Source organism: Zosterops lateralis, assembly GCF_965231275.1.
Source record: "Zosterops lateralis genome assembly, chromosome: W".
Classification (NCBI taxonomy): Eukaryota; Metazoa; Chordata; class Aves; order Passeriformes; family Zosteropidae; genus Zosterops; species Zosterops lateralis.
The window spans coordinates 5,220,284-5,247,765 of NC_139801.1; the positions used below are offsets into that span (position 1 = coordinate 5,220,284).

The following is a 27,482-nucleotide window of genomic DNA, read 5'->3' on the forward strand; positions in this document are numbered from 1 at the left end:
GGACACTCATTCTGCACTCAGGGCTCAAACCATGCAGTGAGAGGGGCGGCCGGGGCTGCTCCCCACCAGTACACAGGGATTCGCTCGCTTAGGAATGGTTTTCCAGCCCCAGAGGGGTGGCAATGAGCGGGATGTTCTCCGGGAGCCCGGCCGGGCGGGGGTGCTGCTGGCAGGGGCTGTTAGCAGGAGCACCCGCTCTCCGTGACTGGCTGCTCGGGGGGCTTCTCTAGTTTGATGTCAATCACTGCAGGGACAGTCAAGGAATCACCCAGAACAGGATCTGGAAGGGTTGTTTGGCGTCTCTCCATGGCCTGCCTGCACAGGGTAACTGTGCCATGGACATGGTGAGAGCTTTCGGAGGATGGACAAAAAGAGTAACAAACTCTGGTGTTCTAAAGCTGTGGAAATTCCAGCCTCAGCTGGTGTGGAGAAACAGAACCTGTGCTGGCTGTTAGTTGTGTACATTTATATCTGGCCCACAGACAGGGTCATATGATCTCAGGATGGCTTTGGGTTGGAGGGATCTTAAAGATCACTCAGTGCCACCCTGTGCCATGGGCAGGGACACCTTCCACTATCCCAGGTCGCTCCAAGCCCTGTCCAGTCTGGCCTTGGACACTTCCAGGGATCCAGGGGCAGCCACAGCTTCTCTGGGCACCCTGTGCCAGGGCCTCCCCACCCTCACAGGGAAGGATTCCTTCCCAATATCCCATTTATCTAACCCTGACCTCTGGCAGTGAGAAGCCATTCCTCCTTGTCCTGTCACTCCAAATCGTTGTAAAGATTCCCTTTCCATTTTTCTTTTAGGCTTCTTTGGGTTCTGAAGGCCTGAAATAAGGTCACCCCAAAGCTCCTCTTCTCCAGCCTGAGCAATCCCAATTCTCCTAACCTTTCCTCATGGCAGAGCTGCTGGATCCCTCCGCTCATATTCCAACAGCTTCATGCCCTGTTTCAGCCACATCCCTGCAAAACCCCCAGTAAGGCCCATCCCCACAAGGTGCCAAAGAACCTCAGTAAGCCCAGCTTAACACGAGATGATTGCCCAATTCCATGGGGAAACAAGGATACTGTCTTCTTTGCTCTTCTCTGGTGTGCTGTCCATCCCAGGTAAGGCAGCAGCCACACGGCGGAAAAGCTGGAAAACAGCAAGAGAGAAGCTCAAGGCTTGTCAGAAAAAAAAAGTTCCTGTTAAAAACACTGTTTTACTGTAGGACTCAGAGTCTGAGTTGTATGAACTCATTAACTGGGTACTTTAGCAGGCAGAGCAGTGATCAAAAATGCCATGAGGATTTTATGTAGGAAATTTAACAGGTTTTAAAGAACTTATATTGAAGAACTTACTCAATGCCCACAAAAAAACCAGTTTTATTTTACCTGCTCCTGCTTGAAGAGAACATGGAATCAATTAGTAAGATTCTTCCAGGGATTCATGGAACTCCCTCCTGCACTCACTAAACATCATTTAGCATGCCCAGCCTCTGCTTGTGCACACAGGGTGCACATCTGGGGATTTCTGATCACTCAGCTGGCACTGAATATTCCTCTGTGGAATAACTGAGCTTTTAGAGCCCAGCCCTTCAGGCAGTCCTGCTGCCAAACAGCCATTCCCCAGCAGAAGTGCTGCTTCCAGGGAGCTGCAGTTACACTGGGAAGGATGTGCTGGAGCTGGGAAGGGCCATGATATCCCCAGAAAACCTGGAAAACGGGTTTGCATCATTCCTCAGTCAGTGTTCAGAGCTTGCCCTGCTGCCCTCACACAGCGCAGACACTGCCAGGCTGCTGAACTCTGCTGCACCAAACACCAGAGCAATCCCTGCTGCTGCTGACTTCCCTCCCAGCAGCTCCTCAGCCACCCCTCCAAAGGGTGCCCCTTGCAAACCCAAGGTCCCAGTGAGGTGCTGCAGTTTGCAGCCTTCAAATCCCAGCTCTCCCCACAAATACCCACTGGGCAAAGAAGGCAACATGAGTCAAAATCAAACACTGAAGTGGGATCAATCCAGAACAGCCACAAAAAATGAGCCCAGAGCCTCCTAATCCCACTGTGAGGTTGTACCAAGATGCTGGTGTGCAGCAAACTCCTGAGGATGTTTCCCAATTTCCTCCAGAGCTCACAGCTCCTTATTCCAAGCTGTCACATCCAGAACAATCCCTGAATCAGTGGAGAGGGGAATCACAAGCAAGAGGCAATGGGCACAAGCAGAAACCTGAGAAATTCTGCTTAAAACAAACATTTGAAGGTTATTTTGCTGTTTGGTTGATCAAACACTGGCACCTGGACAGTCCCTGTCCTTCAAGATATTCCAAACTCAGATGGAGTCAGCTCTGGGCAGCCTGCTCTGAGCGGAGGGTTGAAAGGGGTGATTTCCAGAGATCCCCTCCAACCTCAATTCCCCTAAAATATTTCAAGATTCTCTGGCTGGCAAACATAAGGAAGAACTTCTACTCCAGTGCATCAGCAGAAACAGTTCTCCCCACTGATGTCAGCAGTGATTTCAGCAAACAGTGCATTGACTGTGAACCAAACCAAACCAAATTCCAGCTGACTGGCTGCACAAAACAATGATTTTTCCCCTTTCCCATCCCTCAGCACATTCTGGAGTGAGCTCTCCTTTGTTCCAAGGTTTAGCTTTGGCAGGGAATCATTGACTCAACAGGAAAGGAGCTTGCACTAACACAAACCAAGAAACATGACAGGGGGCTGGCATTAAATACACGGGAATTCCTGCAGGATCACAAATCCACCCTGGAGCAGACCCAGTGAGGGACAGATTCCTGACTGAGGATTACCTGTTTGACATTGTAGCCAGTCTTTGCACTGGTCTCAATGAACATCACATTCAGCTCTTTGGCTCTCTGTTCCCCTTCCTCTGTGGTGATTTGCCTGCACAAAGGTGGGAGAGAGACACACAAGGAACAGAAGGAAGAGTTAGAGATGGCTAGGAGTGAGTTGCTGCTCCCCATCCAAGAGGGTACAGCCCACCTCAGGACCCTCAAGCCTTCACTACCCCCAGGTGTTTCAGTTTGGGGTGAAACCACCTCAGGGAAGCTCCCCAGGGAACACCTGGAGTTGTGGCAGACGAGCAGCACAGGATGAAGCCTGTGCAGAATATCTGAGCCTCATCCACAGCATTCCAGGGAAGGAAAAATTTCCACACCCATACAGGGAGTTTCCCAAATCTAACAAAGGGAATGTTGTGAGGTGACACAAAAGGCTCCAGAAAGGCTCCAGCAGCAGGGACAGTGCAGCAGCTTGGGGACAAGCACCTGGAATTGCCCCTCTGAGCCCCACTGTGTCCCCCATTGAGTCCTGCTTTAGCACAACTTTCAACACACAGCACATTCAGCTCTGGGGCTTTCCCCTCACCCTCCTCTACAGAAATATGTCTCCAGCAATGAGAACACATCACAGAGCAGAAAAACCAAACCAAAGCAAAAGAGTCCAAAAATGAGAGAGAGAAAGCTGCAGGGAGAAAAAAAAAAAAAAAAAAAAAAAAAAAAAAAAAAAAAAAAAAAAAAAAAGCCCCACAAAAACAAATAAGAAAAAAATCCAACAAAAAAACAGCCACCAACTGAAGCAAAATTGAGTGGAATGAAAAAATCACCAGGCTGCACTGAACAGGAACAGGGCTATTTTTAGTGCAGCTTTTTGGCCTCAGAACTTGTCTCATCCCTGGTTTTGATCAGAGGATGAATGGCTTCCCTGTATTCTGCCTCAAAAATGTCACCTTTATGACACCAAAGGTGGCTCTGTCCAGCCTTACAAACCCATAATTTCAGCCTCACACAAATCCAACTTCCTTTGAAAAGAAAGGCAAGGCAGCTCCTGTTACTGACACCTGGATATTCTCTTCCCCATCATTCCAGATTCCAGCCCACATCAGGGCATTCAGCTCCCAAAATGAGAATTTCCAGTGCTGCATGGACTTCAGCTGTAGCTGCTTCAAACAATATTCTGGTATTTTTAATTCTTCCAGCAGTGCCAGGCCAGCTGTTGTGCACCATCAGGAAATACTCCAAGGCTGAAATGATCCCATTGGGCTTTCTAGTTTCACACAAAACTGGATTTTGAGAAGAATTAGAAATGCCAGGTTATTCAATGAGGGAGCTGCAGTTGTTCCCAGCTCCAAGGAGGGCATGGGAGAGGCTCAGTGGTGAAAATCCAGAGCTGGCTCACGGACAACATCCTGGATTTTGCTTTTGTGAACGATTTCAGGGACAGACCATGAGTTCATCACACATGGAATTTTTAAGCAAGATGAACTGTATGTGTTTTTATTGTATTCTTGAAGCTGTGAGCACCAAGGTTTAGGGATATTTCCAAAGTGCAAAGCACAGGACACCTCAAAATGCTGCTCAGTGAAGTAGGAAAAGCCAAGTGGAATTATTCCTGCTTTTCCTGCTGGGCATGAAAACTAAAAACCTGCAGGGCAAACAGCCAGGGATGCAGGGGATGTTGGGAAACAAAACCACCAGAATCACAGGAGAAAATCCATATCACAGCACATCCTGAAGGAATGTGTTACTGCAGCAGTGAGTAAAGCAGGGGTAAGAATTTAAGATGTGGGAATGGCCCACAATGGAACACTCAGATTACTCTGCCCGTCATCCCAAGAAACAGAGTGAATAATGATATTTAAATAAAAGCCAAGATTTTGCTGAGAAAACATTAATTTCACCTATAAATTGTTCTCCTTTGACCAGGAAAATCTGGTGAACAGCCAAAGTACAAGAACTTGATTTTTTAAGGCTTTATTTTGCTGTGAGATCCAGGTGGTTCCCAGTTCTACCCTCCTGAGGTGATTTCCTGTGCATCAGATCAAAATCCCCCATGGTTTCAAGCCCTCCCACATCCCCTGACACCCAAAGCCCACATTTCTGGGGTTTGTGAGGATGTTTCAGTTGGAAGGGTTGGAACTGCCTGGTTCACTCCATTTTCCCTTTGCCAGCTGCTTCTGGCACCACCCCTTAAAATAAAACCTTTCTTTATCTACACTGCTCTTGATACCTTCCTAAGGAACAAAAATCTCTGAAACATTAATCAAAATTATTGTTAAACAAACAGTCCAGAGAAGGATTTGAAATAGGAACACAAAGTAAAGCCTGTGCTCTCCTAAGAACCCATTACATTGGTCATTTTGGTTGTTGTGCTGTAGAATTAAGAGTTTTAAAGCAAAATGCTTCATGACACCTCCCAAAACATTAAGTCTGTGTCATTTTAGGAGTCAAATTAAATTTTGGGGTCTCTGGGGGAAGCTTGAGTTTTGCTGATCTGGTTTCCTTTCACACATCCACAAGCTCAGTGTGCTCTGTATGACATGAAATTTATACTGAGAGAAATTCATGCTTTTAGATCAATCCTACAAAAGACTGTGCTGCATCTTAATGAGGAGAAACTGTGCCATGAACTTCCAGCTGCACCTACACAGAGTGTGAGGGAAATTGGTGGGAAATAGTGAAAATTAGCTGATTTCCCTGCTTTTACAGGCAGCTTTTAGCCTTTACCTCAGTGTGAACAGGAAAATCAGACAAAATACCCCACTGAGAAAATGGTGCAGAGCCACTTAAATGTTTTTGGTTTTTTTTTTAGGTGGGTTTGTTTTGAACTATTTTTTGGACAGAAAAGGGACAGAAATGAGAATTTCCTGACAAGAAAAGGACACTGTGTTTAAAAGCAAGCCTTGTTTTAAGCCCAGACTGGCCCCAGCCCTGAGTGGCTCTGGGCAGGGCAGCAGGGCCCAGTTTCCCCCATTACCTCTTGTCTGCCAGGTCGGTTTTGTTCCCCACCAACATGATGATGACATCACTGCCTCGCTCTGTCCTGACGTCATCAATCCACTTGGAGGTTTGCTGGAAAGAATTCAAGTCTGCAAGGAAAAATGAGATGGCAAAGCTGAGGACAAAACTCTTTTACAACAGCAAAAATGCTCCACCTGGACTCAGGCTCTTCTCCAAACCTCCCCACCCCGCAACAATTATTCCTTGCCCAGATGAGAAAACAAGGAAGGGAGGGGGGAAAAATTTGTGATTTTAATGATGTTTTTGCAGCAGAGCAGCCCTGCCCTGCGCTGCCCCCGGGCCCCACTCACTGGTGATGTCGTAGACCACAACGGCGATGGTGGAGTCACGGATGTAGCTGGGGATGAGGCTGCGGAACCGCTCCTGCCCCGCCGTGTCCCAGAGCTGCAGCCGCACCTGCTGGGGCCAGCCCGGCCCACCAGGGAGAGGAGAGAGAGCAGGAAAACCCTTTAGGGAAAAGGCCACTCCCACACCCCACTGCAGCAGCTGAGGTGACCGTGTCATCTCGCCCCAAATCCAACCACAGCAGAGCTGCTTCCTGGATCTGTCTGTAAAGTGCTTTAATTCCTTCTTTTGCTTGACCAGAGATCCTGCTATTCCTAAACTTCTCTAGGATTTGGCTCCCACCTCATTACTGGGGGTAGCCAACAGTACAGCACTGATCTCCCAGGATTATGATGGGATCTCCACTGGACTCATAGCCTGGAGCATCTCTGATCAAAGCTTTTGGGGCAATTCCCACAGGGCAGACACCAGGCAGGAAAACAGCACCCAACCTCCAGCACGGAGCATCCATGTGATGGCAGTGGGGATATTGACAGTGGGGATATTCATGTGATATTGAAGCAATGGTAACTTAAATTCCAGCAGAAACTAAAGCAAATGTTACACACTTCAGGATTCAGGTCCTGCCTTCCAGAACAGCACAGGAGTCACAAAAATGCTGGGCCAGGTAGAGTTTGGCCCCAAACACAAACTGTTATTGTTATATATTATTATATATTATACATTATTATATATGACAGCTCCAAGGCCTGGGACTTGCCTGGCTGAACCAGTACTGCTCAAAAACTCCTCAAACACTCCAAACTAAAAGCTTTCCACACTGGGAGTGTCTCCTTTTCCTTTGCCCCACAATGCCTGAAAACTAGATTGCTCCTCATTCCCAACAGTTTTATGGAGGCACCCACAGGTTCCCAGTTTACAGCCACAAATAATCCCAGCAGGGAGGCAGAGCACTGGTTAATGAGGAGGCTCATCAAGGAAAACGCAGCTTCCTCAGGACCAATCATTGCTTGTTTAGAAGAGGAAGAGAAGCTGATAAAGTACAGGGCTGCAGTCAGATTCAAAACAACATCTTATCTACATCAGGGAATGTCGAGCTGATGCCCTGGGGCTTAAGGAAGATTAGGGTTTATAGTTAAAGCAATTAGCTCTTGCTTCATTTTGAAGGCAGACTTGATTACAGCAGCAGAAGTCAGGGCTCTTCTCTATCCCAGGAAACTCATGGTGAAAAACTGGGAGCACCTGGGCAGTGTCACAGCAGAGCTGGAAGAGCAGACTGATCCTGACAGCTCCTGGAATTCCCAAGCTCCCACAGCCGCCCTGGACAATGCTGTTACACTGGAATATTCACCATGAACATTCACCCAGGTGGTGACTGAACCACCCCAAACCTTCAGACTCGCAGGCAAAAGGCAACGGGAGGAAGCACCAAAGAGCTGGCCCAGGTAATCTGTTTAATTTGTTGCATTTATTAAATTAGTTTAATAGGTAATTCGTGCAGGGTAATGCTCTTTGAGGGAAGATCTCCAGTGAGCAGGTACCACACAGACACCCCTGAAGTCACTCAGGTTTGCTGCATTTCTGCAACTCCAGGTTTGTGTGCACCCATTTTAACAGAAAAAATACAAATAACCACTGTGGGACACCAGGAATGAGCCCAGCCTCCCTTAGGAACAACCTTCAGGAGGGGCTGAGCTGTGTATGGACCCCCCTCATGGACCTCTCCACCTGCATTTTGGGATGTCCAGCACATTAACAATAACTAAACAATTTCATTGTACCTCCAGAAGTACTTGAGCGCATCCCTTCTGCAACACGAGAAAACTTTAAACCTCTCAGTCACTAAGAACAAAATGAAATTATCTGCAAAGATCAGCCCATTAACTGAGAAATTATGAGATCAGCTGTCACTTAATTTCTTCTGACATAGCTGGGAGCTGTTAAGAACAGCCTGGACTGGCAAAATGTTTCCAGCTGCCTGGATGAACAGCATCCTGTACCTGTACAGTGGGAAAAATGATGCCCTGCTGCCTCAGGAGAATCTCCAGCACAGGCCACCACCTGTACATCTCTGTGCTCCCCAAACAAGCCAGTTTGACATCATTTGCACAAAACCAGCAATTCCCCCAGAACTCTCTCCAGGACTGGGAGAAATACTAGGATATAGCGAGGTTAAATCACAGCCTATTATTTGCTAAGCACTTCAGCTTAGCAGAGTAAAACAATGCCTGGTCCTCACTCTGAACTTGCTGGTAACAAAATAAAACTGGGCCAGAGCTTTTCCACCTAATATTTTCATTACTGAAATTTATATAAATCCTGATACTGTAGATTAACAAAACTTCTACCAGATCAAGTGGAATAAATAACAAGGAGTTACAATGAAATAATTCTCTTCCTAACTTCTTATCTGGTATTAAAACATCCATGTCAAGAGTTACAGAGAATTTCCCTCTAAGCTTGTTTGTTCTTTAGAAATTGTGGTTGTTGCATTTCTCCTCTTTCAAAAGCTCTCTTGTGAGTCTCCAGGTCTCTTTTCCAACAAAATGGGAATCTTGAATCCTCCTAAGTCACTCCACAGCTTCTGTTGACAAGGGTCTTGTCTTGTTTTACCTACTCTAACATTCCTCTGCTTTGGCACCTGAAGCTGTTACTTGTATAACCTCTCTCTTTACCAGAAATGAAAAAGAAAAATCATACTGAAGTTGGAAAAATAAAAAGACAAACCAGAAAAACAGTAAAGCTTTCCAAAAGCTACCAACAACCAGCAGACACTGGAATTCCCAATCCCTGCCAACACCCACAGGTGGCTGATGGGCTATTTTAGCTCTTTTTGGGTACCACCAGCACTTCCAGAGTAAAGATACATGTTAAAGGCAAGGTCCCTGCAGACCCTGGGCTCGATACCTACTTGTGATGTCAAAGACAATGAGAGCCACAGCAGAGTCACGGATGGAGCTGGGAATGAGGAACCTCTCCTGGCCGGCTGTGTCCCACAGCTGCAGCCTGATCTGGGAAATGGAAAAGTGTAGGGGAAGGGGAAAGGGGAACAGCAGGAAAATGGAGAACAAAACCAAAACTCAAGTGAAATCAAAATAAATAAATAAAAATAAGTTGCAAAGCAAAACCAAGGCAACAAAAGGAAAGTTCAAATGGAACAGAAATGTGAAAAGAGGCAGCAACACTTCCCGAGGTCTGGGAACATCCCTCCCTCCACAAACCCAGGAATATCACACACATGCCAACACCAGAAACCAGGAGAGCCCTAAATGCCTCCTCACAGCACCAGCTGACAAGGGAAATGCACAGCTGTGGCCCTGGTTCCTGTCTAAGATATTTGGTTTTTTGAAATTCCTTTCCCAGGGAAATTTCTGTAAACCATTTCGCTGGTACCAAAACACGTCTCTTGTTTACAGAAAATTTCAGAAAACCAAACATCTCAGGCACAGACCAGGGCTACACACAGCCAGGAATCAGGGATCCTGCCAGAACAGCCACACGAGCAGCTGGCCAGATGTGGGAACTCCTGACCCTAAAGGACCATCTTAGCCCGGCCTGGATGATCCCAGTGGAAAACCAGAGGTGGTGGAACTCCCAACAGCACCCACCCTCCAGGCTGGCTTCTCCTGCACTGCAACCCAACAAGGCTGGGAAGGTATGGACACACAAAGGAGGAAGAACTGCTCAGTCTGTCAGGAATGAGGGGAACTGGCACATGGATGTGGCTCCTGACAGCCAGGACTGAGGATGGGGCTTCTGGTGGCTCCAGCTCACTTAATGCCACACATCCCAATGCTGGGAATGTCACACTGCTGCCCTTCCTGGGAGAGGGTTTTAAAGAATGAAATTCTACATGTATTTCATGGAATCCCAGAATGGTTTGGGTTGGGTGGGATCTTGAAGCTCATCTCATTCCACCCCTGCCATGGCCAGGGACACTTTCCACTAGACCAGGATGCTCCAAGCCCCGTCCAACCTGGCCTTGGACACTTCCAGGGATGAGGATCCCTTCTGCTGTCTTGTCCAGGCCATGTTTAGAGTTGAGTCACAGAGCACAGGTACAATTTCAGGATACATTCATTGCTGTAAGGCCATATCAAATCCACCAAAGCACACATCCCAGCTGGAGACTCAGCATTCCTCATTTCCTGCCCAGAAATCAAAGCCTGTTGCAAAATCCAGCATTAACCACATCTGAGAAACTATTCCAGTGTCTGAATTTTCCCAGCTGGTTTGCTTTTATTTGTTCCCTCCTCTTATCTACACCCCACACCTCTGTTATTCAAACAGGCTTTACGGGCTCTGTGGACCACTTACACAATCAGGAAAGCTCACAATATCCCAACACTGGGAGGAAAATGGGATTTTTCTGGATAGCAGGGCAGCAGGTGAATGACATCCTAACTTACACAACCATGAGAAACACACGCCACTGTAACAGCACACATGCATCCACAGGTGCCAAGCAGCATTCCCAGGATCTTTGCCTTAAACAAAGGTTAAAGAAGGGCTTTTCTAAGAGGGAATCATTGGTGCAATGGCAGAGAAACTGGCAGGAAGCTCAGCACACACACTAGGAAGAGACTTCTTTGGAAGCAGCAGGCCCAAAACTCCACACAGCAGTGTTCCCTGCCCCCCACAGCTCTGTCACACTCCTCGCACAGCAGCAAAGTGGGAAAAAGGCAAATACTGGCAAAAACATGAGCAAACCCACAAATAACTGAGAAGAAATCCAGGAGAAGGGAGTGAGAGGTCTCTGTGCAAACAGGAATCTCATGCAGGCTAAATCCCAAATTGCTTTATTGCAGGTCAGAGCTGTGTTACCACAGGAGCTTCTTAGAAGAAGGAATGAGGTCTAATCATGAAGGACTTCAAGACTTGGAACACCAATTCCTTGGCTTTTTATTGGCCTCAGGAGCTGCACTGGATAAGCCACGTAGGTCCTTCCCAGCTCAGAATGTTCTGTAGTATCTGAGGTCTGCTCAGCCCTTTTCATCCTGACAATCCCAGAGGCAGAGCCTCAAATTCAGGGAGCAAACTGCACCTGAGCAGGTCCACACAATAGGCAGCACATTCCCTGGGATGTGGCCATTATCCAGCCCAAATTTTCCATGGAGGATTTTGACTTCCTGACAGAGGTATCAGATCTTGTACCAGTAATGGGATTCAACCAAGGTTGGTTCCCTGGAGGCTGCTGGGGGATTCCAGCAGCTGCTGGAGGAAGGGCTAGGGGGAGGAAGAGCCCTCCCAGCCATCCCACCCCTGCCCCACTCACCGTGCGGTCCTCCAGGTACATTGTTTTGGACAGGAAATCAATTCCAATGGTTGCCTGGAAAGAGGAGAAGCATTAGGAGCTGTGACTTGCCTTCCTGCATCCCCTTTCTGGCACAAACTCTCAGAAATGTTCACAAAGTTGTTACCAAGCTGGTGAAGTGATTTGCCTTCAATTGCCTTCAATTGAGGTGATAAAAACAAAGCAATCTGGGGATCTGCACCAGCTGCATTTCACAGCATTCCTCAACACTTCTCAGCTCCACAAGAACCTCTGAGTCTGGATTTTAATCCCAGACATTCCTGTATCTCCACACAGATTGTATCTGAGCTGGCAGCTCCTTCTGGCCAGCTCCAATTCAGTCTGGTAAGAATTACCTTGTTAGAAATACCCAAAAGGTAGAACAAATGGGATCTATAAAATATGGGTAACTGAAAACTAAAAAGCCACATTTATCCAGGCCTTTCCACTCCAGAATGTGCTTCCCTTCCAGTGACATTCAGCAGCAGCATTTCCCAGGCAGGTCTACATCCATTCCCATTGCTACAGCAATTCTAGCACAAAGGCATTTAAAATAATGCACTAAGTTAGGTGCTCTCCCTGCCACTCCAATCAAGGAGCTGCCCCAGCCCATCAGAACTCCAGGAAAGAGGAGAGAGCTCCTGATGTAACAGATTTGAGTGTTTTAGGAAAATTATCCCCACTCTTAAAACACACAGCTGAACGTGTACCACTGGAAAAGAGCAACACAGTTTTGGGAGGGAGAATTTATTTCTGGGAGGTCTATTTTTCAACCAGGCCATGGTTTATAACAACTACAATAAGCAATAAATAAATCTATGAGACCATCTTCCAAGAAAAGAAAGGAAGCACAGGAGAAGAAAAAACACAGGAAGCACAAGAGGATCCAGTTCCAGTGAGTTCCTGTCCTCAACTTCAAATCACCCCAATCTAAACCAGTAACTCTTCCAGGCTGAATTAAAAGATAAAGCCCTAATCTCATCTGCTTTACAGATATTTGAGACTCCCATGAAATACCTCTGAGTGCCTTTCATGCAATTAATTCTTCCCCAAACCTTCAGGCCTCTTAAGCATCTTCTGCTTTTCATCTGCAGCCTCTTCATCCCCACCCCCCTCTTTGCCTGCCAAGACTTCCCTGGCTTTTCCTATCTTTAGTCCTTTAGTCAAAAAATAGTAGTAAAAAAAATTGAGAGACAAAATATACCAATCTGACTTCTGGCAGCTCCATCTACACACTCCAGACTCGACTATTCCGACTGAAATGGAAGCTCTAAAGATAACAGGGACCAAGAATGCCAGAGGATGTTGGGTTTTATTCATTCTCCATTTCCTGAGGCTCTCATATCCATCTCTAGAAATCCTCACCAGCATCTTCCCATAAAACAGTGTCTTCCCCATTTTCCTCAAGGCTTCTCACAGGATCTACCCCACATCCAAAGGGGATCTAAACCTTGCTGCCTTTCTGGACACTGCCCTGACATCACACTGGATGCTTTGATTTAATCACGAAGCCTCATCTCCATCTCACAGCACATTTTAACCTCTTGACTCATCTTGAACTGACATCTCATGGAGATAAGGGCTCCCAGGCACCCATCTGAACAGCAGGGCATAGATTTATCTGTAAATATGTATTTAAAAAGCAAATAAATAGTATCACATACCTGGTAAGTATTGTCGAAACTGTCATACATAAACCTGGTGATCAGGGAGGTCTTCCCAACTACAAGAGAAGAGAAAAATTACTTTTGAGCAGCAGTGGGGAAAAAAAAATAATAAACAGCACTGCTTTGGGAGTGGCACTGATGTGACAGCAGCTGCCAATCTCAGGCCATTCCAGCTACACCTTCCTGGGAAACAGCCAGCTGGAAATCTCAGTCCCAAAATGACAGAGGCAGATCAATCTCTGCAGGTCCAAAATGAATCACGGTGATAACCTGGCTCTCAAATCAGGTGTGATAACAAAGAGCTGGTTGTTTGCTTTGGGCAAGCAATAAATCTGCTTTGTTACCCTGTTCTGCTCCTTATGTAATCCCCAACTCTGGGACATAAACATCAAAACAAAGCAGGTGATATCCCAGATGCTGTTCTGCTGCCTCTGGCTGCGTGGAAAAGCAACATTCCACACTCCCATCCCTCCTTCGTAACAAGATTTCAGATACAGAGCAAACTCTGGTGGTTTGCTTCAAAACTTTAAGTTTCACATCTCCAAATACCATCAAGAGACAAAGTGCAGAACTGACAAGAAGTGAAAAAACAAAGATAAAGCTCCAATTCTGGCTCAGGGAGGTCGAGGAAGCCAAGAAAAATTCAAAGGGCACAGACAGAAGAAGGAAGAGGAATAAATGGCCTAAAAAGGTCGTGAAATGATGAACACCGGTGAGGGTTAAAAACAGACTAGACAAATGCCTATCAGCCGCAACGCCAATCCTGCACTGGAAAGGCTGGGAAATCAGAAAACTTCTGGAAATCCCCCCAAGACCTCCAGTTCCGGGCTGGAGGAGAAGGTGAGGAGCAATAACCCCACGATGGTTTGGGCTGGAAGGGACCTTAAAGCTCATCCCGTTCCACCCCTGCCGTGGGCAGGGACACCTTGCACAGCCCAGGTGGCTCCAAGCCCTGTCCAACGGGCCTTCGACACTCCCAGCGCGATTCCGAGGAAAACACACCACTCATCCATCCATCCATTCCCGGGGAGGGGGCACAAAAGGGAGGCCGTTTGGGGCAGAAGGGAACCCCGGCGGGTGGGGGGAGGCCGCGGCCTGGGGGCAGCGCCGGCGCCGGGAGCTCCCGCAGCCCCGGGGCCGCCTCCCCGCTCGGGCCGCGGGCGCACTGCGGGCCCGGGGGGCGGAACGGAGCCCCGGCCGGCGGGGAAGGGCCGGGAAGCGAGCCCCGGGCGCCGCCTGCCGAGGCCTCTGGCCGGGCCGCCCCTCCCCGGGCCCCGCCGGGCCCGACCCGCGCCCCCCACCCCGAGCCCAGCGCGGCCCCCGCCCCGCCCGGGCCCCTCCCGGCTCCGCCCGGGCCCGGCGCGGCTCTCACCGCTCTGCTCGCCCAGGAACACCAGCTTGAACTTCCTGAGCGGGTTCCCGAAGTCGCCGCCGCTGCCGGGCGCGGACATGGCGGCGCGGGGGGGCCGAGCGGGAGCCGTGATGGGGACAAGGAGACAGCGCCGAGCGCCCCGGTACCACCGCCCCGCGCGTCACCTCCGCCGCGTCACCGCCCGCCCGCCCCGCGGGGAGGCGCGTCGCCATGGCCACAGGAGGAGGGGCCGTCACCATGGCAACCGCGAGGGCGGGGGGCCCGGCTGCCGGGGAGGGCGGTTGCCATGGCGACGGGAGGGGGTTGCCGCGGGGATGGGGAGGGAGGTTGCCGTGGCGACCGGGAGGCCTCCGCGGAGAGGAGGCTGCGGCTTGTAGCGGGATGTGCCCGGGCTGTAGCGGGGATGTTATAGTGGGATGTGCTCAGGCTGTAGTGGGAATGTCATAGCTGGGATGTCGTATTGGGATGTGCCCGGACTGTAGTTGGGATGATGTAGCGGGATGTGCTCGGGCTGTAATAGGGATGTCATAGAGGGATGTGCCCAGGCTGTAGCTGGGATGTTGTAGCGGGATGTGCTCGGGCTGTAGCTGGGATGTACAGGGGGAATGTGTCCGGGCTGTAGCGGGGATGTTATAGTGGGATGTGCCTGGGCTCTAGCAGGGATGTCGTATTAGGATGTGCCCGGGCTGTAGCCAGGATGTTGTAGTGGGATCAGAGCCAGATGTACCAGGACACACCCAGCTGTGTCTTGGCTGGACCCCTCTGTACTGGGGATGGTTGTAGCAGAATGGGTCTGGCTGTACCACAGGCACGTTGGTCTAGGATTGGACCCAGCTGGCACAGGAGGCATCCAGCCATACCTTGGATGGATCCAGCTGTACCAGGGATGGGCCTGGCCAGGATGGGCTGCACCAGCTCCTGCATCACCTCATCCCCCCCACTGCACAAAGACACCCTTTGCTCCGCCCCAGCACAACACAGAGCCTGCACCGGGCCACCGGGTGGGTTTATTGGTATCAATGTCACAGAGCTGTGCACAGCATGGGAAGGTGACAGCCACGCTGGTGACGTGCTCAGCTGGGGTCATCACACCTGCCCTGTCCCTGTCCTGGCACCCATGGGAACAGGGAGCACCTTGGGGCTTTCCAGTGTGGTGGTCCTGGAAGGAGCTGCAGCAGCTCTCACCACCATTACCAGGGCTTGGAGTGGGTGCCGGGAGCCTGGGGAGGAAAGGGGGACCTATGGGGACAGTGAGGGGCTGAAGGGGTGGTGCCAGGTGTGGCACAGTGGGGACACTACAGGCAGCTGGGGCCTTGGGGGCCTGCAGCTTAGCTCTCCTCTTTCTCAGCTTCCTCCTTCTCATCTTCATCATCCTTCTCTCCCTTGAGCTTCTGGCGAGCAAATTCCTCGATGACAATGTCCTCCTCGCTGGAAGGGAGAGCAGAGCACAGTGAGCCCACAGGAGGAGGGGAAACTCCCGCTGAGCCCAAACCCTGCTGCTAATGGGGACAGTGCAGGGATCACCCTGGCCCGGTCACCCCACTCAGAACACTTAGGCCACTGTGAGGCACAGCCTGGCCCCAGCACACAAACCCAGGCCCCATCACTGTGAGCCTGCATGACCCAAGGAGCTGGGCCTGCAGCTTCTGGTGGTTTTTTACACAATATTTTTCATTTCCAAGGGAAAACAAGGGAAGGAAAACAAAGGGCTGAGTTACCTCCTTGAGAAAGGCGAGCAGTGAGTAAAAGCAAGGGAGAGCAAAAAGTGAAAAGTAGAGGAGAAAACAGAAAAAAAGAAAAAAAAAGAGTCAGCAAAAGAGTTTCCAAAAGCTTGGAAATGTGAAATGATTTGGCAAAACCTACATGGCACTATGGTGGGTACAGACCAAGAGATTTCCTCTTTGGAAGTTTAAATGTTCTCAGTGAGCTGGGAAAGGGATGGTGTGAACGGAATAAGTGTGAAAGCCTAGTTTTCCAGGCCCCAAATCCCAGTGCTCACATCCTGTTGCAGGGTGTAACCAGACACAAAACCTTTGGCAGGGCCATGGCTGTTGGGAACAGATTTGGCACTGGAGGTTCCCAGAGGGAAGCAGCCCCAGATGTGGCTTCAGCTGGAATAAGCTGATTTGGGAGGAGATGAGGCCTCTGTTGCTGGGGAATGTGCAGGGGCACAGGGATGTGACTTCCAGCAGCCCAGGGATCTCTGTGTGGAGACCAAGACCATGGAGACATTTTGTCCAGTGATGGCACTTGTGGCTGGAAGACACTGCCAGCTGCTTCTGAGGGGCAGGGCAAGGCCTGGGCTTGCAGCTGCTGTGTCAAATAAGCCCTGGATGTTTGCAATACACATCCCAAGTGCAGGATCTGATCTATGCTGCTGCCTCTGGGAGGGGCTGCTGTGACACAGGCTCAGGGCTTTGAGACCTGGGTGGTTTAATCCAAGGATGTGACCTCAAGCTGGGATGTCACATCCATCTGTGATGGATCTGGTGTGTGCATTAGAGGGAGCACCTCTTTACCTTGGCTTAGCTGTATTCCAATGATAAGCACAGTGAGAAAGAGATGGGGAGAGAAAAGATGTGCAGGTTAATACAGAAGGGACATTTCAACTGACAGCTCTCCTCAGTGCTTGGGTGTTTTCCTGGGAAGAGGGACCCTGGGAAGGGTGCTATGGGGAGGATATCTCCCACCCTGCTCCAAGACACAGGGTAGGGTGGGTGCAGCACAGCTGGGCAGCTGTACCCATCCCATGGGAAAACTGCTCCCACCCTGCTCCAGGACAGCTGGACAGCTGTGCACAGCCCATGGGAAAACTTCTCCTACCCTCCTCCAGCTGTAGGACAGCTGTGCCCATCCCTCAGAGGGGCAGAGCAGGGCCCTTGGCACTGGGGCAGCTCCACCAGAATTGTTTTCGCCACCTTCCCCCTGAACCAGAAGTGCCTTCTCCCCACTGATTTTCAGTAGCATCCCACACACAACTCACAGTCATCAGGCTTCGGGTGCATGAGGATGACGGGCATCTCCACCCCAACATCACTGGAAGGAAAAGCAGCTCTGTCAAGAATCCTGCCCAGCACAGCCCCACACTCAGCCCCACAGGCAGCTCCCCTTACCTGGCAGTGAGATCCCCCAGGATGCTGCGGCAGCAGGAGAGAAGGGACAGAAATGAGCCAAGGCAGAGGAGGGGAGGTGTTAGACTGTGCTTTACACTGAGGTGGAAGATGGTTGATAGTAGGGGTTGTGGGGTGGGGGTCAGAGAACAGCCCAGCGACCCCAAAGGAGCAGGGCAGGGATGAGGAGGCCCACAGTGTGAGTGCCCTCTCATTTTCCTGGGATACAAAATCCCCCAGCACAGCCTGAGCTGATGATCCCTGATTCCCGTGCCCACAGAGTCTCACCCTCCTCGTGACACCACCAAGTTGACCTTCACTTTGTAGGACACCAGGATGCCCAGAACCTCCTTGTCCATGCCAGGTCTCAGGCTAGAAAAAAGGCAGAAGGGGACTGTGAGAGGGCAGTGCCGACTGCAGACTCCATCCCCTCCCCTCATGGCAGTTCCCAGGGTCTATCTGTGTCCTGTGACACGTGGCATGCACTGGGGTTTAGCAGGAGAGCAAAACAAGAGAAGAGAGGGGAGGGCACTCGGGTGAAGCCACAGAGCAGCTTCTGGAGGCCCCTTCCAAGACAAGGCCCAGCCCTGCAGAGGGATCCAGGAGCTTTGAGCAGCATTGGAACTGGGAAACTACATCTCTCCTATGGGATGAAGAGTTGGGTCTGTGACAATGTCACAAAATCCCTACATTTTCCAGCTGGATGGGGTGGGCTCAGGGGCCCTTGGTGGGAGCCCAGAGCATGCTGAGCAGGAGGAAGTGGGGGAAGGCATGGTGGGGAGCCCACACAGGTCTTACATGGTGGTGGAGGCCAGGTTGGTGTCTTCATGCTTGAGTTTGCCATCGAGAGCGAGGCCTCGCTTCTGGCGGTTAGCTGAGAGCAGGGGGGTCACTGAGTACGTTTTGGAGAAGGTGGAATTGGCAGCCACCGTCTCACTGGAAGGGTAGGAGAGAAGAGGTTAGAGCCAGCCCCAGCCTAGGAGTGCTCAGCATCACTGCAGACACCTGTGCAGAGCCAGCCTTGCCCTCCCCATGCAGCTGCTGGGCCATTTCCTCCTTTCGTTCCCTCCCCTCCTTCCCCTCTACAACCACTTCTTTTTTTCCTCCCCAGCCTTTGCCCTCTCCCTCCTCATTCTCAGGGGGGCAGAGGCTATGTCTGGCCTCAAAAATGCAAAGTGAGGAGATGAAGAAGCCCGGGAACAGCTGTGCACCTTCCCCAGGGACCTTCCCAGCCACCACTGGCTTGTGCTGGTGGGACACTGTCCCCGTTGTCCCTGTCCTCTGCTTCCTCTGCACCTGCTCTTCTAACCCAGAGATTTTTTGCTGCTTGGTGTAAAACTGCCACATCCTCTCTCCCCATCACCCTCCCATCCTCCTCTCTCTCTAAAATGCCACATTACATCTGTCCCCTTGTCCCTTACTTTATCTCCTCGGTGCACACAGTCTTCGTGTATTTATCCAGGGAATACAGGACCACGTCTGTGATCTGATCCACTGGGGACAGACAAGGGGGCGCCATGTTAGTGACGTGGCAGGGGTTCACAGTCCGCATCTCTGGCAGTGATGGGTGCTGGGACATGTCCCTTCTGCCCCTCTCTCACCTGAGATCTTAATTTTTTTCACAACCTTGTTGGTGGTGTTGTTGATGTTGACGGTCACCTGGATGGGGTCTCCATGGTAGTAGATCTGCAGTGGGAAGAGGCTCAGTGACGTGACCAGAAATCCTGGTCCCCATCCCTGGGTGGGGGGACAGTGTCCCTACTGACCTCCCTATCCAGGGAAGCTTCGAGGTGCAGAGGCTTGTCTGACATCATGAACTGCCGTGTGGTCTCGGCTCTCGGGGCCGGCCCTGTCTGCGCCGGGGCGAACTGGACCTTGCGGATGATGAGGCGCACGGAGTTCCTGTGGGGACAGAGGTGGCACCCCCAGTGTCCCCCACAGCCTCAACGAGGCCTTGAAGGGGTCACAGGGACTCTTTGGGGACATCACAGTGTCTGCAGCCAAAGGGTGAATGTTTCACCTGGCTCTTAGGATGTAACACATGGCCCACTGCCCCAGTTTTGGGCAGAGCTCTCTATCCAAGCATGGCACAGGGCTGACAGAAGCTCCTCAGCCTGACCTCTAAGATGGTCACCCCAAAAAGACCCTGTGGTTTAGTTTTAGGGCCAAAAAGGGGGGGAATGGGATCCCCTGAAAATACCTCTTGTGTATTTTCTCCTCCAGATTTTCAGCACAAAATCCTTTGACCTCGAAGTCCACACCACAGGCCTGGGGGAACATACATGGTCACTGAGCAGGAGGCGTTCAGAGCTGCCTAAGCTTTAGGTTCCTTTACTTCCTTCCTTCCTCCACTGCATTCCTAGAGATCCTGGTGCTGATCCTCCCTTCCCACCCCTCACCCCATGGGCCATGAGAATCAATTCTCATTTTTAGCACCCCACAGCTCAACCCCCTGCCAGGGAGGACGATCCAGAGGACACAGGTTGGGGACAGCAGCTCACCTTTCCCACATCATCTGGCCCAGGCTGGAGGGTGATGGAGCAGGGCAGGTTGGTGGCAATCTGGGGAGAGCAGGGAAAGAGAGAAAAAAGGGAATAAAGGGCATGTTCAGGGCTGAGCCCTGGTGACACCACAGAGCCACTTGGCTGGGAGCGGCTGAGCAGCCCCTACCTCAAAGGTGAAGGGGTAGGCATTCTCCCCGAGCTTCTTCATCAGCTTCTCCTGCAGAGGAGTGAGGGTTTTGGGGGCCTGGTCGGGCACGGGAGGGTACAGCTGGGTGGTCTGCACGTAGATGTCCTTCCTGAAGGTCAGGCCGATCACGTCCAGGTCATCGCGGCCGTAGCGGAAGGCGCAGGTCAGTGTCACGTACACTGAGCCAGGCAGGAGAGGGACCAGGGCAAGGGGGGGAGACAGGGAGGGAAGGCACAGGGGGTGAATAAAAAGGCAAAAAAAAAAAAAAAAAAAAAAAAAAAAAAAAAAAAAAAATTAAAAACTCTTCAGCAGGAATGAGGCTTCTCAGGGCCTCAGACACTAAATATGAACAGGATCCCTCATGTCCTTTGCTGCCGTGGCCCCAGTGGACAACGAGCTGTAAGGTGACATGGAGCAGCTTTAACCTGAGCACAGTCCCAGGTTGCAGCTGAGCTTTGAGCTGGTTCCATCCCCTCCCTTCATGCTCTATTTCTGTATCAATACCTTTCCTGTCCTTTAGGTACTCCGGGTCGATCAGGCAGACACCATCTGCAAACAAGCAAAAGGAGAAGTACCAGTGAGCTCCACTGCCTTGGAGGGTCTTTGCCAAAACACAGGTTTTTAAACCCAAATAATCCACTTTGCAGCTGAAGGTGACAGAGAGGAGCTGCTACCAAGGGTGATGCCTCCTCCAGTGCTTCCACTGGGTTGTTTTGCAAAGGGACTTTGTCCCTTTCCCCACTATTTCTCCCAAGATTATTTGCAGGAAAACATGGCATTTGCTCCTGTAGAGCTGCTCCTCCTGCTCTACCAGCAGCCCACAACACTGGGACTGGTCTCCCCAGCCTATCCTGTGATCTAATCCACTCAGACAAGGGGGAGCTATGTTGGTGATGTGGCAAGGGCTCAAGGTCCCCATCTCTGGCAGGATCCCCCCCTCAGTGCTGGGCACAGCCCCACTCACCTACAGATTCCACCGAATCCACATTATCCACATAGTCTCTCTTCCCCAGGTAGAGGGAAAGCTGTAGGCAGCAGATGGGAAAAGAGAGGAAGGAAGCAAGTTAATGTTTGCCATTGAATTGGCCCGAATTCCGGCCCTGAGTTGTGTCATGGAGTTTGTCACCAGCTGGACCATAATCAACTTTAAGGGATCATATCAGGGTATTTTTAAATTCCTGTTTTGGAAAATTGGTCCTGAAGCAGTATTGTGGCAGGTCCAGGAATCAATCAGATTTCAAAGGGAAGGCAGAACCAGCCTGGATCTTGTGGACAGATCCAGCCTGGAGGGATCCCAGAACAGCCTAAACCTTGTGGGCTGGCCACATTAGGGGATAAGACAGGTGAGGGGGACAGGGCACAGAGACTCACCTTGCTGTTGGGGCTGGTCTTCTTGAAAACTCTGTGGAGAAAACAGAAACAGATATTTAGGAATGTCTTGGACAAGGCTGGATGGGGAGATGATGGGCTGCCTTACAAATGTGGTGCATCACCATGAGCTATGCCAGGGTGTCCTGTCCCTGGGGAATTCCATGTCCTGTAAATTCAGGGCCAAGTCCAACCTGTGTGGCTGCCCCAGATGTGCTCCTGAGCTCAGGGTGACCATGGAGGAGCAGTGGATTTTGTATCTTAATGGCAAGTGAGAAAGACCAACACAGAGCTCCATGACACAGCTCTCCATGGGAGCTCACATTCCAGCCCCTGGGAGCAGCAGCTGGGTCAAGCTGGGGTCTCACTTTCCCTCTCTGCTCCTGCCCTGTAGTGCCCTGCTCCATCCCAATTCCAGATAAATAAATCAATAAAGATGCTTACTTTGATCCGTCTGCCATTTTAAGTCAGTGGAGGAATCACCAGGTGGAAATCTGTGGGGAGAAACAGAGAAAACACTGGATGAGATGCTGGGGAAGAGGCAATGCCAGCCATGGCCACCATCCAACATCCTGCACATCCCAACAAACTGCAGATCCCTTGGAATATAGTGCTGCCATCTTTTCAGAGCTCAGAAGCTCCAGGTTTGGCTTTGGGGTGGCACATGGGAGCTGAGCCAGATCCTTGTTCCCAGCCAAAAAGATGATGAAGTGGTAGAGAGAAAGGGAGATTGTTGCTCCAGAAAAGTAAGCGCAGGTGATTCCCAATGGAGCAGGTTCAAGACTGAGAAAGGCAAGAAAATGAAGAAAAGGGCCTCACAGAGTCTCAATTTTAATAGTTTTTACTATCTGCTGGAAACTGGCTGTCATAGCTCAGTGGTAGGAATGGGCTTGTTTTGTCCTGTTACTCACAGGAAGGTGAAGAAAATGCAGGGAGAAGGGTTGAGGGAAGCCCAACTGCCTCATGGAAAGAGGGATCTCAGGGCACAGGGTCCCTCTATTCCCATCCCTTTATACTGGGAGTGGGGCTGGAGATGCCCAGCCCTGCCCAAGCTCTGCTGGCTCGAGCCTGTGTCCAGAAGGATCCTGTAAAGATCCCACTGATCACCAGCTGATTCTCTGGGATATTAAATGGGATGAGCTCAGCCTCTTAGGGATAGACAGCTCTGACATGAGCACAGCTTAAGCCCAGGCAGGATTTTAAGCCCCCAGGGCACGTGGACAAAGTTGCCTCTGAACACAACCTCGGGGAAGATGGTGAGAGAGAAGAAATGGCCATGGGGGGTTGAGGGGATGATTCTTTTCCCAACAAGAAGATGAGAATATAGTCCCAAGCTCAAGATCTTTGAGGCCCTTGGTGCTGTGGGATGTGAAAGCTGGGAATCCTTGGAGGGTGAGAAGCTGCAAAGGAGTGGGAGAAGAGTTTGGCTCCCTCCAGACCTCAGGAACTGGGGATGAGGCAATGAAAGGTGGAGGGAAGAAGAGCTGAACTCCTGCTCTGCATCTCCCAAGCCTCAAAGAGGGGACTCAGACCCTCCCTGGCTTGGCTCAGCTGTCCCACACCACTGCCTGACCCCTCTGCCGTGTCCTTTGGCCACACTGGAATCCTTTGTGTCCACATTCTCCCCATTCCCCAACTGTAAACAATCCTCCTTCCAGAGCCACAACCCAGCACCACCGTCCCTGCCCTGTTTTCCAAACCTTCAGAACCCCGAAGCCCCGGCAGGGCCCAGGCAGCAGAGCAGGCAGCACTCACCTGGCAGGTGGATGGACAGACAGACGGATGTTCTCCTCTTCCTGTCCTAGCACGTCTCAGCGCCACCCAGTCACTACGGGCTGCTCCCAGCCCTGCAGCTTCTTATATCCCCCGTGGCTGTCCCTCCCCTGGCATCTGATCTCGCCCACTCAGCCCTGGCCCGGGCTGCAGGGGGTGTGTGTCTGAGTGAGTGCTCCGGGGAGAGGGACTTGCGGCAAGAATCCTATTAGTTGATTAATTGGGGAGACGCTTCATGAGTAAGAGTGGGCTATAAATACGTCGCTTGCTGGAGCCCTGGGAAAGAAGCTTAGAGGATTGGCAAAGGGGCTTAGGAGTAAGGTGATGGTAATTGAGGTGGAAGCTCTGCTCCTGGTGGGAAGGGGTGTGGATTCCCACAGCTGCTCCATGGCAAGGGGAGATGGGCTGGGCATGGGGTTGGATGGAGATGGCAGAGAAGGAGGGACCAGCCTGCAGTTCTCCCTCGCCTTCCTGGCTGGATAAGAGAAGGATGGAGGCACAAGCAGCTTCCTGCATGGCCAGCATGCCCATGCGGTTGCTCACCTAGAGGGGACCTGCCATGGCCCAGGGCACACAGGACACCCTTCCCATGGGGACACTGCTGTTCAAGATGATGGGGTGAAGGCAGAATTCACCCTCCCTGAACCATGAGGGAGGGACCAGCCACCCCTAGGGGGTGGGACACAGAGCTGCCATTGTCCCCAGCACAGCCTGCTCGGCCCAGCATCATTTCATAATGCCCAGGCTGGCCTCCCTGACCCAATTAAGCACATCATTAACTCCAGGTTTGCTGCAGCAAAGAGAACACTGTGGAAAGCCCAAAGTGACTCTACCTTATGGCTGCCAGGCAAGGCAGAATTCCCACCAAAACCCTATCCCAGCCACAGCCATCGTGTGGAAACTGACCCTTGGGAATGGCTTTAGAAGTGGTTCTAGGGATGGGGCACAAGGACACCCCAGGGTAGCTATGAACTGCTCCAGCAAGGCCCCACTCATCCTCCTCACCTTCATCCTCACTCAAGCCCTTCCTTTGGGGCTGCACTTAATTCTGGCTCAACCCAAAGAGCTGAGCACTGGCATCAGGATATCCCTGTAGGATCTGTGCCTTCTCCCAGGACCCTGCAGCACCTCAACAACATCTATCACCTGGGTACCAACCCCTCCCAAACACATCTGTTCCCCCATGGCCACTGGCAGCCATGCCCATGCCATGCCATGCCACGCCATGCCACACCCAGCAGCCCCACTGCCAGGGCTTTAGCTGCCAGCACACGCTCCCTGGGGCCAGGACTTGTGATCTCTTTAATTGCACACAGGAGAGCTGCTTAGGTTCCAGATTAACGGGCGCTATTTCTGCCACAGTCAGGGGGACACGTGAACTGTGACCTTCACACTGGCGGGTGAAAGAGGAGGAGGAGGAAAAAGGAGGAGGAGGCAGCCCCACTTGGACATCCACAGCCTGGCCAGGGCCCCCAGCACCGTGCCTGGGACACTTAATCCTGAGCTTTGTTTGTGGCTCTTTGTTACGCTCTTAATGAGAGCCCTGTGACCTGGGCCACTCACTGGCTCTGTATGGTCTGCACAGTGGTGAGATGGAGAGCAGGGCTCATCCTGGGTCCCTTCAGCTCAACCTAATCCCAACTGGGTGTATTCAGCCTTGCCCAAGTTGGGGGGCAGATAATTCCCCTCCCCAAAACAGTGGGGAGATGGACAGAGCCCACATCCTTTCCCAAGCTCACACTGTGCTCCAAACCAAGCACCAAGGAAGGAAGCAGAGTTCAAAATATCAGGGAAATGAAAGAGATTTTCTTCCATTTTCCCGTGTAACAAATGTCCAGAGGTTCCTTTCATCTCCTCATCCCACCATCCCTCCAGGTCCATGTGTACTGTGTGAAGCACAGCTCAAACAGCCATTTCCAGAGGGGCAGGACACGTTGGATGTGGGGCTAGTGGAGCATGGTGGGGCCTGGCTTCATCCCCTCTATCCCCTGGAGTGTCCTGCCTTCCCAGGGAAGGGTCATGGGGCTTCCTGCATCCACAGGCTCTGCAGGGAGCCTTGGTACAGCCAGAGCCCCCAGAAGTCTGGCCCTGGTGAGGCCACATTGCCCTCCCGACCTCACCTGTGCCCAGGTGCTGGCAGAGCTTCCAGGTGCCTTTGGCACAGTCCCAGCTCCATCTCTGTCACTACACACCACAGCCACCTTACATAAACACTCACAGCAGGCACTGCTGATTTCCCAAAGCCCCTCAGAGCTCCAGGTCTTCCTCCCCTGATCCGGATTAAGCGGCATGGATGGCATTAATCAGGAGACAGGCACCTCCACGCCTGCCAGGAATTACTGCCGTGCTGTTAAGTAACGGGAGGGAGCAGCACTGCTGGGAGTGGGGCTCCCAGCAGGATGGGTGTCTCCAGCCCCACACAAACCTGACACCTCTGTGTGTCCCCACAGCAGGTTCTGGGCAGAGCTGCACCCACTGCTGTGTGACCAGAGCACCAGCCCAAAATCAACTGGGTGATCCAACTTCTCACTGGCCCGGCCACAGGTTCCTCTTGAGGCCGGGAACCCAGGAGGAAGACTCATAGGGATTTTGGAACACTGTGCTGGAGGTGGGGGGAACAGTCCCTTAGCGTTGGCCCAGGGCTGAAGGAATGTCCTGTGGTGCCAAGGGTGGGGAACAGTCAGGAGTGTGGCTTGGCACAGCACTCCATCCTCATCCTCATCCTTATCCTCATCCTCCTCCAGCAGGAATCTACTTCTCCATCTATCCCCTGAGCAGCCCTGGAGCTGCCAGGCACCTGGACAGCAGAGGGTGGCTGCTGCTCATCTGTAATTAATTTCTGCTAATCACCCTGGCAGCCCGAGCCACCACACGCGTGTGGGCCCGCTGCCTCCCGGCCACGGGGAGTAAAACCTCTGGGCTGTATCCAGGACCTGTGGTGCTGTCCGAACCCTGTCCGGCTGGGAAAAGCCTCCCTCCTTCCCGGGAGCCCCCCAAATTCCCTCCCACCTGCAGGCAGGGCGCACACAGGGGTGGTGACATGAGTGCCACTGTGGGTGGCGGCAGCAGCTCCATCCTCTCTCTGCCAAGGGCAGAGCTCTGCTCCCCAGGAGCGGGCAGCTCAAGCCCTGCCAACAGCCCCAAACATATTTCAGGGGCTTTCTGTCATCCTGCAGTGCCTTCTCCCAGGATTCTGCCCATCCCCTGATCCCCGAGCGGGATGTGGAGGGAGCAGGTGGAGGCAGAGCGCGCTGCGGGGAGTGTCCCCGCTGTCCCCGCCGTGCCGACCCCCTGTGGCCGCTGCCTGGCCCCGGTAGCGGGGCTGGAGGAGGAGCGAGGAGGCGGCCCCGGGGCTGGGGGAGCACAGAAGGAGGAAGAGCGCGGCCGCCGCGGGGCAGAGCGAGCAGCGCGGCATCACCGAGCGGAGGGGCCGCCCGCGGGACGGGGACCGGGGACATCGCAGTGGGCACTGTGTGACCCCGCCCTGCCGCCCCGTGGGCAGCGTGGCGGGCAGGGGGCCGGGGTGACCCACCGGGGACAGCCCGAAAGCTCAGCTCGCTGCCCACAGCACCCCACAAGGGACAGGGGAGCCCCGCACGGCGTCTGTGAGGGACGGTGAGTGTGTCGGGTGAGGTCGGGCCCCTGGGTGCCACCAGCACGGTCTGGTCCCCGCCGTGCACCACGGCAGGATGGTGGCCCAGGGCCGCTTTTCCTGTGACCCTCCCAACAGGAAAGATGCGCTCACTGATATGCCCCCGTGCTCCCTGCAGGCTGGAGGAGTCTCCGTGATGAGGATCATCCGGGCCCCCAGCCTCCCCCAGCTGCCTCCCTAGAGCTCCTGCCACGCTGCCTGGCCCCATGAGCATCACCTCGGTGTCTCCCTGTCACCCGCCGGGAGCTGCAGCCAGCACCACGCTCGGGTACCTGCGGCCCGGTGTCCCCACGCCACCCCCTGGTGTCCCTTCACCCGCCCCCGCGGCCCCTGTGACCGCCGGCAGCCCCTGCTGAGCTGGATGAGGCGCTGGGACGGGGACACGGCTCGGCGGGATGGCGGCAGCAGGGTGGTACCACCGCGACATCAGCCAGGGCGGTGGCCGAGGAGCTGCTGGCCAAGGCCGGGCGGGACG

The 27,482-nt window shown here is 52.3% G+C and overlaps 2 protein-coding genes across 3 annotated transcripts in view; both read right to left on the reverse strand.

The window, feature by feature from the left end:
* Positions 1-6: 6 nt before the first annotated feature.
* Positions 7-14,528, reverse strand: LOC310922227 (ras-related protein Rab-6A-like). Of its 2 annotated transcripts, XM_083882675.1 has the most exons (9): positions 14,414-14,528; positions 13,039-13,097; positions 11,357-11,410; positions 8,993-9,092; positions 6,087-6,192; positions 5,753-5,864; positions 2,788-2,881; positions 1,069-1,135; positions 7-244 (listed from the first exon to the last, which is right to left on the reverse strand). In XM_083882675.1, the coding sequence occupies exons 2-9, from the start codon at positions 13,062-13,064 to the stop codon at positions 180-182; spliced, it is 624 nt and encodes a 207-aa protein (XP_083738801.1). In that variant the 5' UTR covers positions 13,065-13,097; positions 14,414-14,528; the 3' UTR covers positions 7-179. The 2 variants fall into 2 exon arrangements, with proteins under 2 accessions (XP_083738801.1, XP_083738800.1); XM_083882674.1 differs by lacking the exon at positions 8,993-9,092.
* A 1,106-nt stretch (positions 14,529-15,634) lies between these two features.
* The window catches only part of ARR3 (arrestin 3), a gene marked incomplete at its 5' end in the record, with an annotated part of 15,084 nt that continues 3,236 nt past the window's right edge, over positions 15,635-27,482 (reverse strand). The window contains 5 exons of the mRNA XM_083882456.1: positions 15,635-15,841; positions 17,390-17,449; positions 17,527-17,550; positions 17,812-17,895; positions 18,322-18,459. Of these exons, the coding sequence (XP_083738582.1) occupies positions 15,742-15,841; positions 17,390-17,449; positions 17,527-17,550; positions 17,812-17,895; positions 18,322-18,459 (406 nt within the window). The 3' untranslated portion in view covers positions 15,635-15,741. The remainder of the gene's footprint in view (positions 15,842-17,389; positions 17,450-17,526; positions 17,551-17,811; positions 17,896-18,321; positions 18,460-27,482) is intronic.

Coding starts and splice junctions, on each gene's coding strand:
- LOC310922227 (XM_083882674.1), bottom strand. CDS start 14,492: ATGTCCGCGCCCGGCAGCGGCGGCGACTTCGGGAACCCGCTCAGGAAG. Junction 5,865..6,086: donor TGTGGTCTACGACATCACCA/GTGAGTGGGGCC, acceptor TTTTCCTTGCAG/ACTTGAATTCTTTCCAGCAA. Junction 2,882..5,752: donor ACCGACCTGGCAGACAAGAG/GTAATGGGGGAA, acceptor ACCTTTGTGCAG/GCAAATCACCACAGAGGAAG.